The sequence below is a fragment of the Polyodon spathula genome, chromosome 7 (assembly GCF_017654505.1).
Source record: "Polyodon spathula isolate WHYD16114869_AA chromosome 7, ASM1765450v1, whole genome shotgun sequence".
NCBI classification, from domain to species: Eukaryota; Metazoa; Chordata; class Actinopteri; order Acipenseriformes; family Polyodontidae; genus Polyodon; species Polyodon spathula.
Genome location: NC_054540.1, coordinates 34,949,375 through 34,963,004, shown reverse-complemented (window position 1 = coordinate 34,963,004; position 13,630 = coordinate 34,949,375). Strand labels below are relative to the sequence as shown.

Sequence of the window (13,630 nt, the reverse complement as noted above, 5' to 3'; positions counted from 1 at the left end):
TTGCCTTTGGTGGGTACAGTAAAACTAACTTACTGACCACCGTAAAACTAAAGAAGTGCTTTAATCTGGAAAAACCATATCTTTTAAAATGCTTTTGCTATTGTTTAGTCTTTGCTATAGATTAGTCTGAAATTGTATTTAATTTGTGTTTGCATTTTTCTGGCTTTAAGAACTGGTTGCCTCTTTTAGACAGAAGGGTTTGGCAGTAGTGGATCAAATGATGAATTTACAGCCTTGTAAAACTGCAAGGGGGTTGCAGTCCTGCCCGGGTCTGCTCCTATGAGAGTTTCCTGTTGTTCCAGACTGGTTTCCAGGGTCTGCTCCTATGAGAGTTTCCTGTTGTTCCAGACTGGTTTCCAGGGTCAGCTCCTATGAGAGTTTCCTGTTGTTCCAGACTGGTTTCCAGGGTCAGCTCCTATGAGAGTTTCCTGTTGTTCCAGACTGGTTTCTAGGGTCTGCTCCTTTGTGAGTTTCCTGTTCCAGACTGGTTTCTAGGGTCTGCTCCTTTGTGAGTTTCCTGTTCCAGACTGGTTTCTAGGGTCTGCTCCTATATGAGTTTCCTGTTGTTCCAGACTGGTTTCCAGGGTCAGCTCCTATGAGAGTTTCCTGTTGTTCCAGACTGGTTTCTAGGGTCTGCTCCTTTGTGAGTTTCCTGTTCCAGACTGGTTTCTAGGGTCTGCTCCTTTGTGAGTTTCCTGTTCCAGACTGGTTTCTAGGGTCTGCTCCTATATGAGTTTCCTGTTGTTCCAGACTGGTTTCCAGGGTCTGCTCCTATATGAGTTTCCTGTTCCAGACTGGTTTCCAGGGTCTGCTCCCGTGAGAGTTTCCTGTTGTTCCAGACCATTTTCCTGTATCAGCTCCTGTGAGTTTCCTGTTGTTGTTCCAGGAGAACGGTTTCCAGGCCTTGCTGTCGAACGACGACCAGCTGTTTATTTTTGAAGCGGCCGGGGTGCTGATCGTCAACAGTGAGTACACGGCGGAGCGGAAGCAGGCCCTGTTGAAGAACCTGCTCACTCCTCTGATGGAGAAGTTCACAATCTTATTGGACAAGCTGCCCATGGAGCAGGATGAGGGGAGGCAGGCCGCACTGGCAGACTGTCTGAACCATGCGGTGGGCTTTGCCAGGTCGGTGTGCAGCGGTCAATAGCACAGCCCTCCATGGAGGAGAGCAGTGTCCAGAAATGTTGATACCCTGTATTCTAGGAATCTCAAGCCACTAATTAGCTCTCTGGATGAACTGTTACTAGTGATTGGACCTAACAGAATAATTCCAGGAATCTTGCCAGTTTTGCAGTTCCATTATCTACATAGTTCTCCAGGGTGTAGTTTTGAAAGAAACACAAGCTGAAGCAAATTTGCATTTTCATTTTAAAACATCTATTGCTACACAAGGTTAAAAAAAGTTCTGAGTTTCCATGCCTTATTCTCAGGGAGTCTGTTACACTTTTTCGGTAATTTCATTCCAGCAGCGCCTTCTGGCTCATGTAACTAGCTGAAAGCATGTCAGTCAATTGGGGAAGCAGTTGGTTGGTTAATGGCAGGAATGGAGCCATTGAATGGACAATTCAACTTCCTTGGAGACTTTACCTGGAGGGTGAAATTGACTCCCAAGCCCTTGGGTGCCTTCTTCCCTGTCATAAAACAAGCCTTTGTTGACAGACAAGCTCTTGGCCAAAGGTGAAATTATGGTACTTTTTAAAAATGAAACAGTTAGTCTTCATGAGAGGGAGAAAAAAAAAAAAATCCATGTTTGCTACAAGACGCGTTTCTTATAAAGCTTTCATTTGAGACCTATGTGGCATGACAGGTACGATTTCTGTAGTTGCTCTGTTAACCGCAAGCACTTTAACCCTTTCAGTCCTGAATTATTTTTGTTGAGCTGAAGGAGCTCCTTTATTGTTATAATGTCAATATACCGGTTTGGCAAAACGTAGGGGATCTTACAATCCTAGGACTCTGACAGTAAGTTGGTGTGTGTGTCTAGTGTGTGTGTGTGTGTGTGTGTGTGTGTGTGTATATATATATATATATATATATATATATATATATATATATATATATATATATATATATATATATATATATATATAGAGAGATATATATATGTGTGTGTGAACATAATTTAGTTATGTAATTCAATATGTTAACATAACATTATTGAGTAGGTTTCATTAAACTGTTCTATAGGGTGATCAAAACTTTTGGCCATAGCTGTACATGAACAGGACAAAGCATTTTATTTTTGTTTTTTTTAACATTTAAACACTTCCTCAGAGTGAGACCTTGGAGTGCAGTGATTTCTGACAGCATATGTTAATATACAGAGCTAAGGTAAGCTGAAAGGGTTAATAAATGAAAGGTGTATCTTTTGCAGTCGAACCAGCAAGGCGTTCAGCAACAAGCAGACAGTAAAGCAATGCGGCTGCTCGGAGGTGTACCGCGACTGCCTGCAGACCTTCCTGCCGGCTCTCAGCTGCCCCGTGCAAAAGGAGGTCCTGCGTAGTGGGGTGCGCACCTTCCTGCACAGGATGATCATCTGCCTGGAGGAGGAGGTGCTGCCCTTCATCCCCTCCGCCTCCGAGCACATGCTCAAGGACTGTGAGGCCAAAGACCTGCAGGAGTTCATACCACTCCTCAACCAGATCACAGCCAAGTTCAAGGTACAGTCAAACCCTTCCTGGCACCAAAAAAATATACAACGTGCTGGGTTACAGGGGTACTGTCAAATCTAACGCTGTACCCAAAAAAAGAAGTATCAATGATAAACTATTTCAGAATCAGTGGGTGCGTTAAGTGTGTGAGTTGCTCAGTGAAAGAACCCACTTAATGGCATGCTCAGTGCAGCTCCTACTGAGCAGCTCAGATCACTACAGTGGATAAATTCTTGCGCTGAGCCACTCAGTTACTTAACGCATCCTCTATTGCAGTACATACAGTAGACGTAGAGTCCAGGTGTACCCAGTAATTCAAGGATTGTATTCATTGTAATTTTACTTTTTCCATTATGTGAACAAGAGTTGTACAGTAGATGTACCATACCTGCAGGACATACCTAATTATACTTATGAACTTAACCACATAACTCTGTGCCAGACTTCACAGATATATTTACATTGATTTTTAGCAGACCAGACATAAAAATTGTGCCGGATTGTAGAAGCTATCACAGCAATATTTTAATTCAAGATTAAAAACCTATTTGTTTGACCAGGCATTTTATTATTATAATTTTATTATTATATGTACAGCGCTTTGAGGTTTCACAAAAGGCACTTCATAAATCCCCATTGTATTGTATTGTATTGAATGGCATTGTATTGTTGTGGCAAAGTGGTAAGTGATTACAGATGCGTGCAGTGCAGAGTGTATACAAAACTGACGGACAATGATTTCCAGGTGCAAGGGTGTTTATTAACAATGTCCAGAGCCTTATGGCAAACACCTGTAAATAATGGTGGAAGTGAATACAGCGGCTTGTATCACTTTGTTTGTAAAAATCCCATGGGTTTGACCCACAACCAAAAGTCCAGTTTAACACACCAACACTAAACACAAAACAAACACAGTTCTTAATGACAGTGATTAAGTGCTAGTGGTCTATTACAGTTCTCTGTGAAAATGCAGGGGTGAAAGTGATGTCTGGGTTTATGCTGGCTTTCGCTACAACTCCGGATCATGCTACTGGTAGTCTGTTAAAAAACAGACAACAGTTAACAAACACGAACAAACACAAGACAAAACTCACGGTTCACAATACGGCAACACAGACTCCTTGTAGGTTTGAAACACTAGCCATTTACCAAGGAACAGATTACTTTGGTACGCCCCTGTTTTATACCCTTGCTCATGACTCCTTGGTTAATGAGCTCATCCGCTTCTCCAATCCGCGGTTTCCTGTTCAGGTCATAGAGTTTGGGTACTGTAGCTCAGTCCCTTTTCTAGCCGGCCGACTTCCACCTACCCACGGGAATAAAGTGTCACGCCTTTTAGTCCAGGGCATTCTGCTCCTTTTATCTAGTACCCTGTCAACTGTATATTGTAAATTCTGTTGTATTGCATTGCGTCTATGTCTGCAGGCCCAGGTGTCCCCCTTCCTGCAGCAGGTCTTCATGCCTCTGGTTCAGGCGATCTTCGAGGTGCTAGCCCGGCACGCTGAGGAGAACGATCAGAACGCCGCTCTGGAGAAGCAGATGCTGCGGAGGAGCTACTTCGCCTTCCTGCAGACGGTCGCAAGCAGTGGCATGAGTGAGATCATTGGCAACCAGGGTGAGACTGAAAGATGCTGCTGTATTTGATGCCAGGAGCTTCGGGGCCATTGCAATGACTTTGTTCAGCCTTACAGTGTGTGCTGGCTGACTTGATATCTGTCATTACTTTTTGAAAAGTTTCAACTAAAGGGGGGTGGGGGGTGGGGGGGTGAATGTCTTTGTCTCAGGTATGATCGTCTCTTGTCTTAGTTTAAAACTTTCACTCCATTATGAGAAATGTTGTTCTCTGTTTTGTAATTGCTGAAGAGCTGAAAGCACCATTGCATTACTGAAGACAAATAGTTTTTCATTAGTCGTGTAGTCCATTAAGTGCTAGAATGTGTGGATATATTTCTGGGTGCGTCGTGGGGATTTCTTTTTTGCCACACCAATAACTTTAATTTTATACAGCAGTTGTGGGAGTTGAATGTAACTAACATATCTATTTAACACACAAACATTAAGCCAACACTGTTAAATGTATCGGGGGGGTGGGGAATTACCTTTTAGAAAAGTTTAGGTAACATTTTTTAATTGACTGCTTTGTATAGGGGTGACGAGCAAGTGTGTGTCAGTTCATATGGATACATGCTGTCCCTAACTCATTTAATTGTTATCTTTAACAAAATTAGTCCCTCATTAAATGATTATTTTAATCTTATTACTCATCCTACAAGCAAAAACCTAAAAAAAAAGCATAAACCTCTCAAGTGTATCAGGAATAATGTGTGTGTGTCTGTCTGTGACCCAGCAGGAGCTACTCCACTATGTTTTGCAGGGATAGAGAACGTGGAATGGGTTTTGAAGCGACTCTGCTATGTTTTGCAGGGGTAGAGAACGTGGAACAGGTTTTGTTCACCATCATCCAAGGAGCCGTTGACTTCCCCGATCCTATTGCTCAGAAAACCTGCTTCATCATCCTTTCCAAACTGGTTGAGCTTTGGGGTGGGTAGTCTTTTTTTCTAACCGGGAAAAAAATGATGTCTGTTCCGCCTCTATTGAGCTTCCTATCATCTTGCCACTGGATATCCTCGCAGGCACAGCAGTAGAAGTTTGCTGTCATACTGTACCTGTTAAACAGTTAACTGTGGAGCTTTAATGAATTGGTTAACTGCACAACCCTCAATCAAGGAAAGCTGGTTACGTCAATGAAATTCTGTATCCCTGTACGTTTTGAAGCAGTGTATTGAGAGGGAAAAGAACCAAATGCAGTAAATCTTGCTGCTGTGCTTGCTACACACAGGGAACCCTTCCTGTTGCTGTGTGGACAAAGTCGCCTCTGTGTTACTCTGTCACGGCTAAGATATACAAGATCCTGCTGTTTTTGCTGAAGTTTCCTATAGACATGCATTTATTTCCTAACAGGTGGGAAGAATGGACTGGTCGGTTTTGCCGATTTCATCTACAAACACATGGTGCCGGCTTGCTTCCTGGCGCCGCTAAAGCCCACGTTTGATTTGGCTGATGCTCAGACTGTCCTGGTAAATGTTTTGTTGTTTCTTCTCCTAATACTTCAACTGCAGTCTCTTTTTCTCTAAATGATGACCCACCTTCTCTGTATTTAGAGTAGTTGGAGGTACATTGTGCATATATAATATACTCAGCATTGTGTAAGCATAATGTACTCGTTCAGTTGCAATGTTAAAACAGATTTGTTCTGTTTTTATGTTTTTTAAACAGGCTTTGTCGGAGTGTGCAGTGACTTTGAAAACTATTCATCTCAAAAGGGTAAAATCCCTAAATTACCTACTAACTGTTTTTATGAAAAAAATCGCTTTGAATTCATTCCACAGTCCTCAGGTAAATTCGAGTTACCAATAACCAAGTATGACTTGTCATGTGAGAGAGATGCGATGTCATCACAGACCTGCTACAGTATGTACTGGGGGTGTTCCTCCAGTATCAATGTGGAAGTTTCATTACAGCCCACAATGCAGTACAGTTTCCTTGTGTTGGCCAACAAGGTTCAGTGTAATTTCATCAAGTGGGCTATATCACTGCTCTGACCTTGAGTGGGTGAAAATCCGCTTGTATCTTACATAGGATTCTATACCACATACTGGGGGTGTAGCGATATGCTAATACGGTACACAGCGCGACATGCAGGTTGTGATGCGATATGTAGTTGTTAAGCTGTCTGCATCCAAGAAAGAGAAAACTACTAATTAAAAGATTAGGTTTAAGATTATTTTTCTTTGCTACAAATCAAGGAGGTTTTAAATGATGGATTTAGGATGAATGCAATTGGGATCAGTGATGAGCAATTAATGTAATTTGTCACATCTGTTTGAAATAAAAATGAAGCAAAACAGAATCGGGCTCAATTAGGGTATGAAGGTAAAAGGAAGTGACACAGCTTTTTAAATTAGGAAACAGATTTGGCTTAAAGTAAGTTTAAAGGGATGTTCTGTGATCAAAAATAAAAGCAGAAAACTTCGAGACCTAGATATGTTTCACAATACAGGTGGTGGGCCAGATTAGCTGCTTTGTATGATGACTGTTTTGTTTGTGATTCATTGATACATGATGAATCGTTACGCCCCTACTGTATACAGTATGTTTATTTCTCTCTCTCTCTTTCTTCCTCTGTCTTTATCTTTGTGTATTAACCCTGTATTGCCCCCTCATTTTTTAAATGAGAGAAGCTACTTTGTTTATGTAACTAGATTCTGTTTCTTGCACAAAGTTAATTTATTTTGCCCCTGTCTGGCAACACATAATGTGCTACATATGAAACATTCTGTCTTGTGAGGCTGGATTTAAAAAAGAATAATAGAGGGGTGGCTAAGCATTGGATCACATGTGATTACAGAAATGGGCATGACATGGTTAAACAGTACAGCCAATCTTAATGTCATCCATCTGAGGAATTTCTATAACATGAACGTCAGGGTCAACTACAGTTTATAAGAACGCACTTCTTTTTCAGGGACCAGAATGTATTCAGTACCTTCAGCAAGAATACCTGCCTTCACTGCAAGTAGCTCCTGACATTATCCAGGTAAGCCTAAAATGACAGTTGAGATTTATATATATATATATATATATAATATATATATATATATATATATATATATATATATATATATAATTAGACTGCAACTATCCTGTTTGTTTTCATGCTCGGTTTAAATCTAATTTATAAGCCTTCTGCAGTAAATACACATTGGTGACACTGGTTTGTTACTCTCCCCATTTTTTTCCTATCACACACCAAGTTAAGTGGCATCCACCTGTGTTAAATTGTAGTGATTCACATGATTTCAGGATATATTCAGCAGTGCCTATAGAAAGTCTACACCCCTTTGAACTTTTTCCACATTTTGTTGTGTCAGTGCCTCAGAGTTTCATACATTTAAATGAGGATTTTTTTTCACTTACCTACACACCATACTCCACGCTGTTAAGGGGAAAAAAGTTTTTATTGAGAAAAAAATGACATAATAAAATACAAAACCGAAAGATCATAATTGGATAAGTCTCCAACCCCCTTAGTTAATACTTGGTGGAAGCACCTTTGGGAGCAATTACATCTGTGACTCTGTTGGGATAGGTCTCTACCAACTTTGCACACCAAGATTTGGCAATATTTGACCATTCTTCTTTACAAAACTGTTCAAGCTCTGTCAAGTTCCTTGGGGAGCATTGATGGACAGCAATCTTCAAGTCATGCCACAAATTTTCGATTGGATTTAGGTCCAGTGTAGCTTTGGCTCGGTGCTTCGGGTCGTTGTCATGTTGAAAGGTGAACTTCCGTCCTAGTTTCAGCTTTCTTGCAGAGGGCAGCAGGTTTTCCTCGAGGACTTCACTGTACTTTGCTCCATTCATTTTCCCTTCTATCCTGATAAATGCCTCAGTCACTGCCAATGAGAAACATCCCCATAACATGATGCTGCCAACACCATGCTTCACAGAAGGGATGGTGTTCTTTGGGTGATGCACTGTGTTGGGTTTGCGCCAAACATAACTCTTTGCATTTAGGCCAGATTTGTGGAGTGTTTGGGATATTGTCACTGCACACTTTGACCAGTCTTGGCCATAAAAGCCTGTAGCTCTTGCAAAGTTGCCATTGGCCTCTTGGTAGCCTCTCTGATCAGTCATCCAGTTTGGAGGGGCGGCCTGATCTAGGCAGGGTCTTGGTGGTTCCACTTCTTAATAATCGTCTTGACCGTGCCCCAAGGGATATTCAAGGCCTTTGATATTGTTTTATACCCATCCCCTGATCTGTGCCTTTCAACAACTTTGAGTTGTTTTGAAAGCGCCTTGGTGCTCATGGTTGAGTCTTTGCTTTGAAATGCACTACCCAGCAGAGGGAACTTACAGGAACTGCTGAATATATCCTGAAATCATATGAATCACTACAGTTTAACACAGGTGGAGGCCACTTAACATGCCGTGTGATTTTGAAGGCGATTGGTTACACCTGAGCTCATTTAGGATTGCTAAGTGGGGTGGACACTTATCCAACCAAGCTATTTTAGTTTTTATTTAATTAATTTTTTACAAATTTCTAGAATATTTTATTCCACTTGGAAGTTGTGATGGGGGAAAAATTAATGCATCTTAATTCCAGGCTATAAGGCAACAAAAGGTGAACATTTTGAAAGGGGGTGCAGACTTTCTATAGGCACTGTATGTATTGTTTTAAATAAGCACTATTTTTTTATTTATATTTACGTTTTATAATAGAAAATTATAGAATAGTAAATATAGTGAATGTTGTGATTGCTTGTAAAAATCAGGGGTTTACAGTCTGTATCCGTTTATAAAGGGGTACAATACATAGACTTATGTTTTACAGCTGGTAATTGTTTTATAGATAGATAGATAGAAGTAAATAAATAGTGTGTTTGATTGCTGTAGCTGTATCAGGGTTTACAGTGTTGTAACATGTTTAGTACAATACAGCCAAGCTCTGTTTACAGCTGGTAATTGCACATTTCAGCAGCTTTGTAAAGAAATCTGTGTTGGCTCCAAGAGCATCTACATGTGAACCTAATCCTTTCAGACTGCAGAATTGCAATTCAAAGCCCTCTGCTTTATTGAATCAGTACAGACCTCTTACTGTGATCGGCATGTCCTGTTTTTGATGGCACACCCTGTGTTCAACCCAGGAAGACCTTTACCTCTTTCTTTAAAAGCAACCTTTCACAAAGCAAGCCACCAAAAAAAAAAAAAGAAATCATATTCAAGGTTTTTGCTCTACTGCCTTCCAGCTGTTCTTTCAAGGTGTTCGTTATTAGCTTGCTGTGCTGAATTATTTTATTTTTTTTCCACTCATGCAGGAATTTTGTCAAGCACTTCAGCAGCCGGATTTAAAAGTTTTTAAGAATTACCTAAAGGTAAGTGTGACAGGATCTTGATTGTGGGTGCATGTAATCGCTGCTGAGTGACTGGCAGGAGATCGAGACAAAGTTGACACGCCCCACAGGTGCGGAGGATTTATTCACACAAAATAAAGTAAATAAACAAAAGGGTTCATGTGACTTTGCCAGCCATGGTAACACACAGAGGACACGTACAGCAAGCTGCACAAAGGCAAAATAAAAACAGTACAAAAAACTATCAAAATAAAGGTGCTGTAAAAACAGCGTGCGCTACTCCCTAAAGCATGGAGGTCCCACTTTATACACCTCACTCACTATATGTTAGAGGGATTTACAATCCCTGAACTAATCTTCTCTGTTCAATTATAACCAAATCCGACTACTAGCAGGGCCGTCAGCGGTTTCGCTTCTGATCCCGGATCACTCTCACGGCGATCAGGATTACACAGCCAGGTCTCTATGTTCGGGTAGCGTGGACAGTGTTCAGCCCATTGTCCTTGGCTTTGCAGCAGCCCCACAGTGAACAAACAGGACCTCTTTATACCTGACGCTCCGCTGAAACACACCTACCTGCTGATTTATCCACAGCTGGCAATCACACACAGCAGGCAGGCTCTCCCAGGAGCGTCAGGTACTTCATTATTCAATTACAACATTTACACACATTTACACAATACTATTTACAATATATACACAAAACCCACTCTTTGTGCAGGGCTGTGCTACAGTAACAGATTGAACTTCCTTTTCTAAGAAAATAAAAGTAAACTACGCAGTAAATGGAATGTCTGCCTTTTAAACTAGATAGATATTCTGAAAAAATTATATATGATGCTCCCTGGTCAGCAGGTTCATTTAAAAGCAAACCACTGCCATTATCACTCTCGCTACAAGAACCACAGAACAACAGAGAAGAAACAATCAAAATGTAAATTAACCCAAACGATAACGAGAACTCTGAAACCGTGAGGTTCCGACCAGTAACACGACAGTTTAAGGAGACATTAAAGAAAGAAAAAAGAAAAACGATGATATAAACCTCACAAAGCTATATTTTTGTTTTTAAGTGTTATTCACTTTTGTGTGATTTCAGGAACTTAGAAGATTTAAAATAACATATGGTTCAGAATATATTATCACATAATAATGTCTCTTGTTGGTTTTGGGCTGGTAATACACAATATATTCTGGCCCGTACAGTAGATAGATCGAGGTATCTATAGCTCCATCTGTGTACCTATATGTCTGTGTATTGATATAGCATATTCTTTGGCATAATGTATGGGATTGATGTATGCTTTAATTCATGTCCACACGTGATTACAACTTGTTTACAACATTATTTACGACATAATCTGTGCTATCAGAATCCGGTGATATAAGGAGGTGTACATATGTAAAAATAGAAGTGTGACATGTGACTGGTGTAGGTTGTGGTGATCATCTTTTTCATGACCTGTTTTTTTTATTTTCCCAGATATTCTTTCAACGAGCGAAACCCTAAACTGGACTGTGTTAGGATCTGGACCCTGTGAACGAAGACTGCAGAGACCTTGCTGGCTCGGAGGTTTATTAGTGGAGATGCTTAGTGCTTACGGATAATCAAGCCCATAGTTTCTGTTTAAACGTCAGTATGGTGCAGATAAACACAGACTGCTTTCTGTAGTCCCCCGTTCCTGGGAGAGTCGAACCTGGCCAGCTGCAGCTGAGCAACCCCTGCCTCTCATTGACTTGTATATTCATTCTAAATTGCAGCTGTAAGGAACAGAGGATTCATCTTAATGCAAGCAGAGAATGACTAAATGTTAAATAAAAAATAAAAAATGGGGGGGGGGGGGTGACTAAACTCGGCCAAAAACGTGTACATCTTTTTAAAAATGCACCATCGTTGTAATTTCAAAGGAGCGATCGTTTGATAGGTGTAGATTTGAACTGCCGCACAGCTGAACATTGCTGTTAAAGAAAAAATGCATATTGTTGCAGAATTTCTGTAATATAAGGGTAGACATTCAGGTTTTGCAACACTTTAACAAAAAATGTATTTTACGTAGTGAAGATTTTCAAAATCATTGTCTCAACAGCTGATGTTGCAGGTGAATTGTAAGCATGCACGGCTGTATTCTGCCTTGCTTGTGTACAGGAGGAAGCTGGTATTCTGCCCTTTAGGTAACATGCATGCCTTTAAGCTCCAGGTATACTGGCTCTGGGGTATAAAGATCTGGATCTGTTCATTATCGATGCCACAAACGGAACAGAGATCAGTTATGAGGGGACTGTCCAGATTAAAGCATAAAGTGAAGTGATTTCTATTTAATTTAGAATGTATGACCTCAAGAGGTTAGTGATATATATTTTTTTTTAATGTTTGTAAACTTTCCCTGAGTTTGAGAAACAGTCTAGGAAAAAGACTCATGAATAGTACTATGGGTTTTATGTTCTGTTTTTTAGTTTCTTTTATTGTTTAAAATCTGCAAATAAACACGTTTAAACACATTAACATATTTGGAGTCTTTGTAAGGCCTCCAATAGAGTTTTGTTTTTTTTCTGAATTAGTTCACAATGGTATGTGTACAAGTACAGTGTTTAAAGGAAGGGTGTATGGGAGACGCATAATTATTAAGTAGCTTCAAAGCAAATGTTCCCTTATTTTTCCTGAGTGGTTTCTATTACAGTTCAGATATTGTTAGTTTTTTGTTCGGGGGCTTTGACTGAGTTCAGGCGCTTCAGTTCTACTTACCTGCCATAAACATATGTAATGTAGGCTAGATCAGCCAAAGTTTATATTAGTAAGCGCCAGCACCATCTAGTGGATGGCAGTGCATTGCTAGACAAACAAAAGGAAACTTGATTTTATATAAAGGTTCTTTGGCTGATCTCATCAATGTAGTGTACATGCATCTATGACGGCACCCAAACTGGTGTGAATCCACTTAACACAAAAAATAAAGCATTTCAGTACTAAGAACTAATGAAAATGATTACAAACACCATAGAAAGGTACAATGACAGTAACAAAACTACAAAAAAATCATTTGGAGCTGCTTTATCTATCTCTAGCTATCGATCTATCTATCTATCTATCTATCTATCTATATCTATCTATCTGTCATAAGATGAGAGAGAGAAAAGAGTGAGGAGGGGGGAGAGAGGTAGAAACCCAAACACACACAAAAACTCATGCCCACAAACACAAGTGTGGAAATAAGACTCCTATTGCATAGCACTATCACCCATTCCTAGCAACCATTACATGTATTGAATTAATTTAGTTATCAGTAAGAAATAGTTAGTCAATTAAATGATTATGAAAAGTATATTACAAATATTAAAATTGTCAAATATCAATGTTACAAGGACAATGGCACTTAACGGGGTACAGTGATCTGAAATGGGTCCTGATCAGATTAAGATCAAACCACAGTTAACTTTGCAGCTTGCTGAATGAAATCTTTCTCCAACTTGACAGTGTTTTTTTTTCTTTTTCTGGACAGTTCCCTTAAAGGGGTAACAGGGAGGCGTTCTTTTAGATTTACTTAGATCAACAGCAAAACGTTAGTCCCTTGTTATTGTGACTGCAGGTTGCTTAATTCTCCCAACTTTAATTTCCACACTGAATTGTAAGTCCAGTAGTTTAGATTCACTTCCTGTGCAACAGGAATTGGAATCCCTGATTCTAGAAAATAACATTGTTACTACCTCCTTAAAAATAAAGCGAGGGCATTTAACTTTGCTGAGTTAAATTAGTAGTAGTGTTGTGTGTGTTCTAGCATCTACCTTTCTTACTGGACCTCCAGCCACCACTCTGTCGCACGCCAATTCAGCCCCTGTTCATGCTCGTTGCTGCACGTTATTTGAATTTAAACATGCAAATACGAAAACCTCTTCCACAAATCTTATGCAGGACAGCCTTTCCGTCTATGAGGTTGTGGTGTTTGTTTATTAAAAAATACTGATACTGAAAAAAAAAGAAAATGAAATTAAAAGTTGTAAACAAGGGCTAACTTGACCAGCACTCCTATGTTTTGCATCCTGTCTTTTAAAACACATGTACAATGT

General features: G+C 40.0%; 1 protein-coding gene across 3 annotated transcripts in view; it reads left to right on the top strand.

Moving 5' to 3' along the window:
- The window catches only part of xpot (exportin, tRNA (nuclear export receptor for tRNAs)), a 36,278-nt gene extending 24,207 nt beyond the window's left edge, over positions 1 to 12,071 (top strand). For all 3 annotated transcript variants that reach the window (XM_041255413.1, XM_041255415.1, XM_041255414.1), the window contains exons 17-25: positions 887 to 1,125; positions 2,375 to 2,660; positions 4,077 to 4,266; positions 5,076 to 5,192; positions 5,613 to 5,728; positions 5,928 to 5,975; positions 7,177 to 7,248; positions 9,533 to 9,589; positions 11,052 to 12,071. In XM_041255413.1, coding sequence (XP_041111347.1) covers positions 887 to 1,125; positions 2,375 to 2,660; positions 4,077 to 4,266; positions 5,076 to 5,192; positions 5,613 to 5,728; positions 5,928 to 5,975; positions 7,177 to 7,248; positions 9,533 to 9,589; positions 11,052 to 11,078 — 1,152 coding nt within the window. In that variant the 3' untranslated portion in view covers positions 11,079 to 12,071. The remainder of the gene's footprint in view (positions 1 to 886; positions 1,126 to 2,374; positions 2,661 to 4,076; positions 4,267 to 5,075; positions 5,193 to 5,612; positions 5,729 to 5,927; positions 5,976 to 7,176; positions 7,249 to 9,532; positions 9,590 to 11,051) is intronic.
- The last annotated feature ends 1,559 nt before the right edge of the window (positions 12,072 to 13,630 follow it).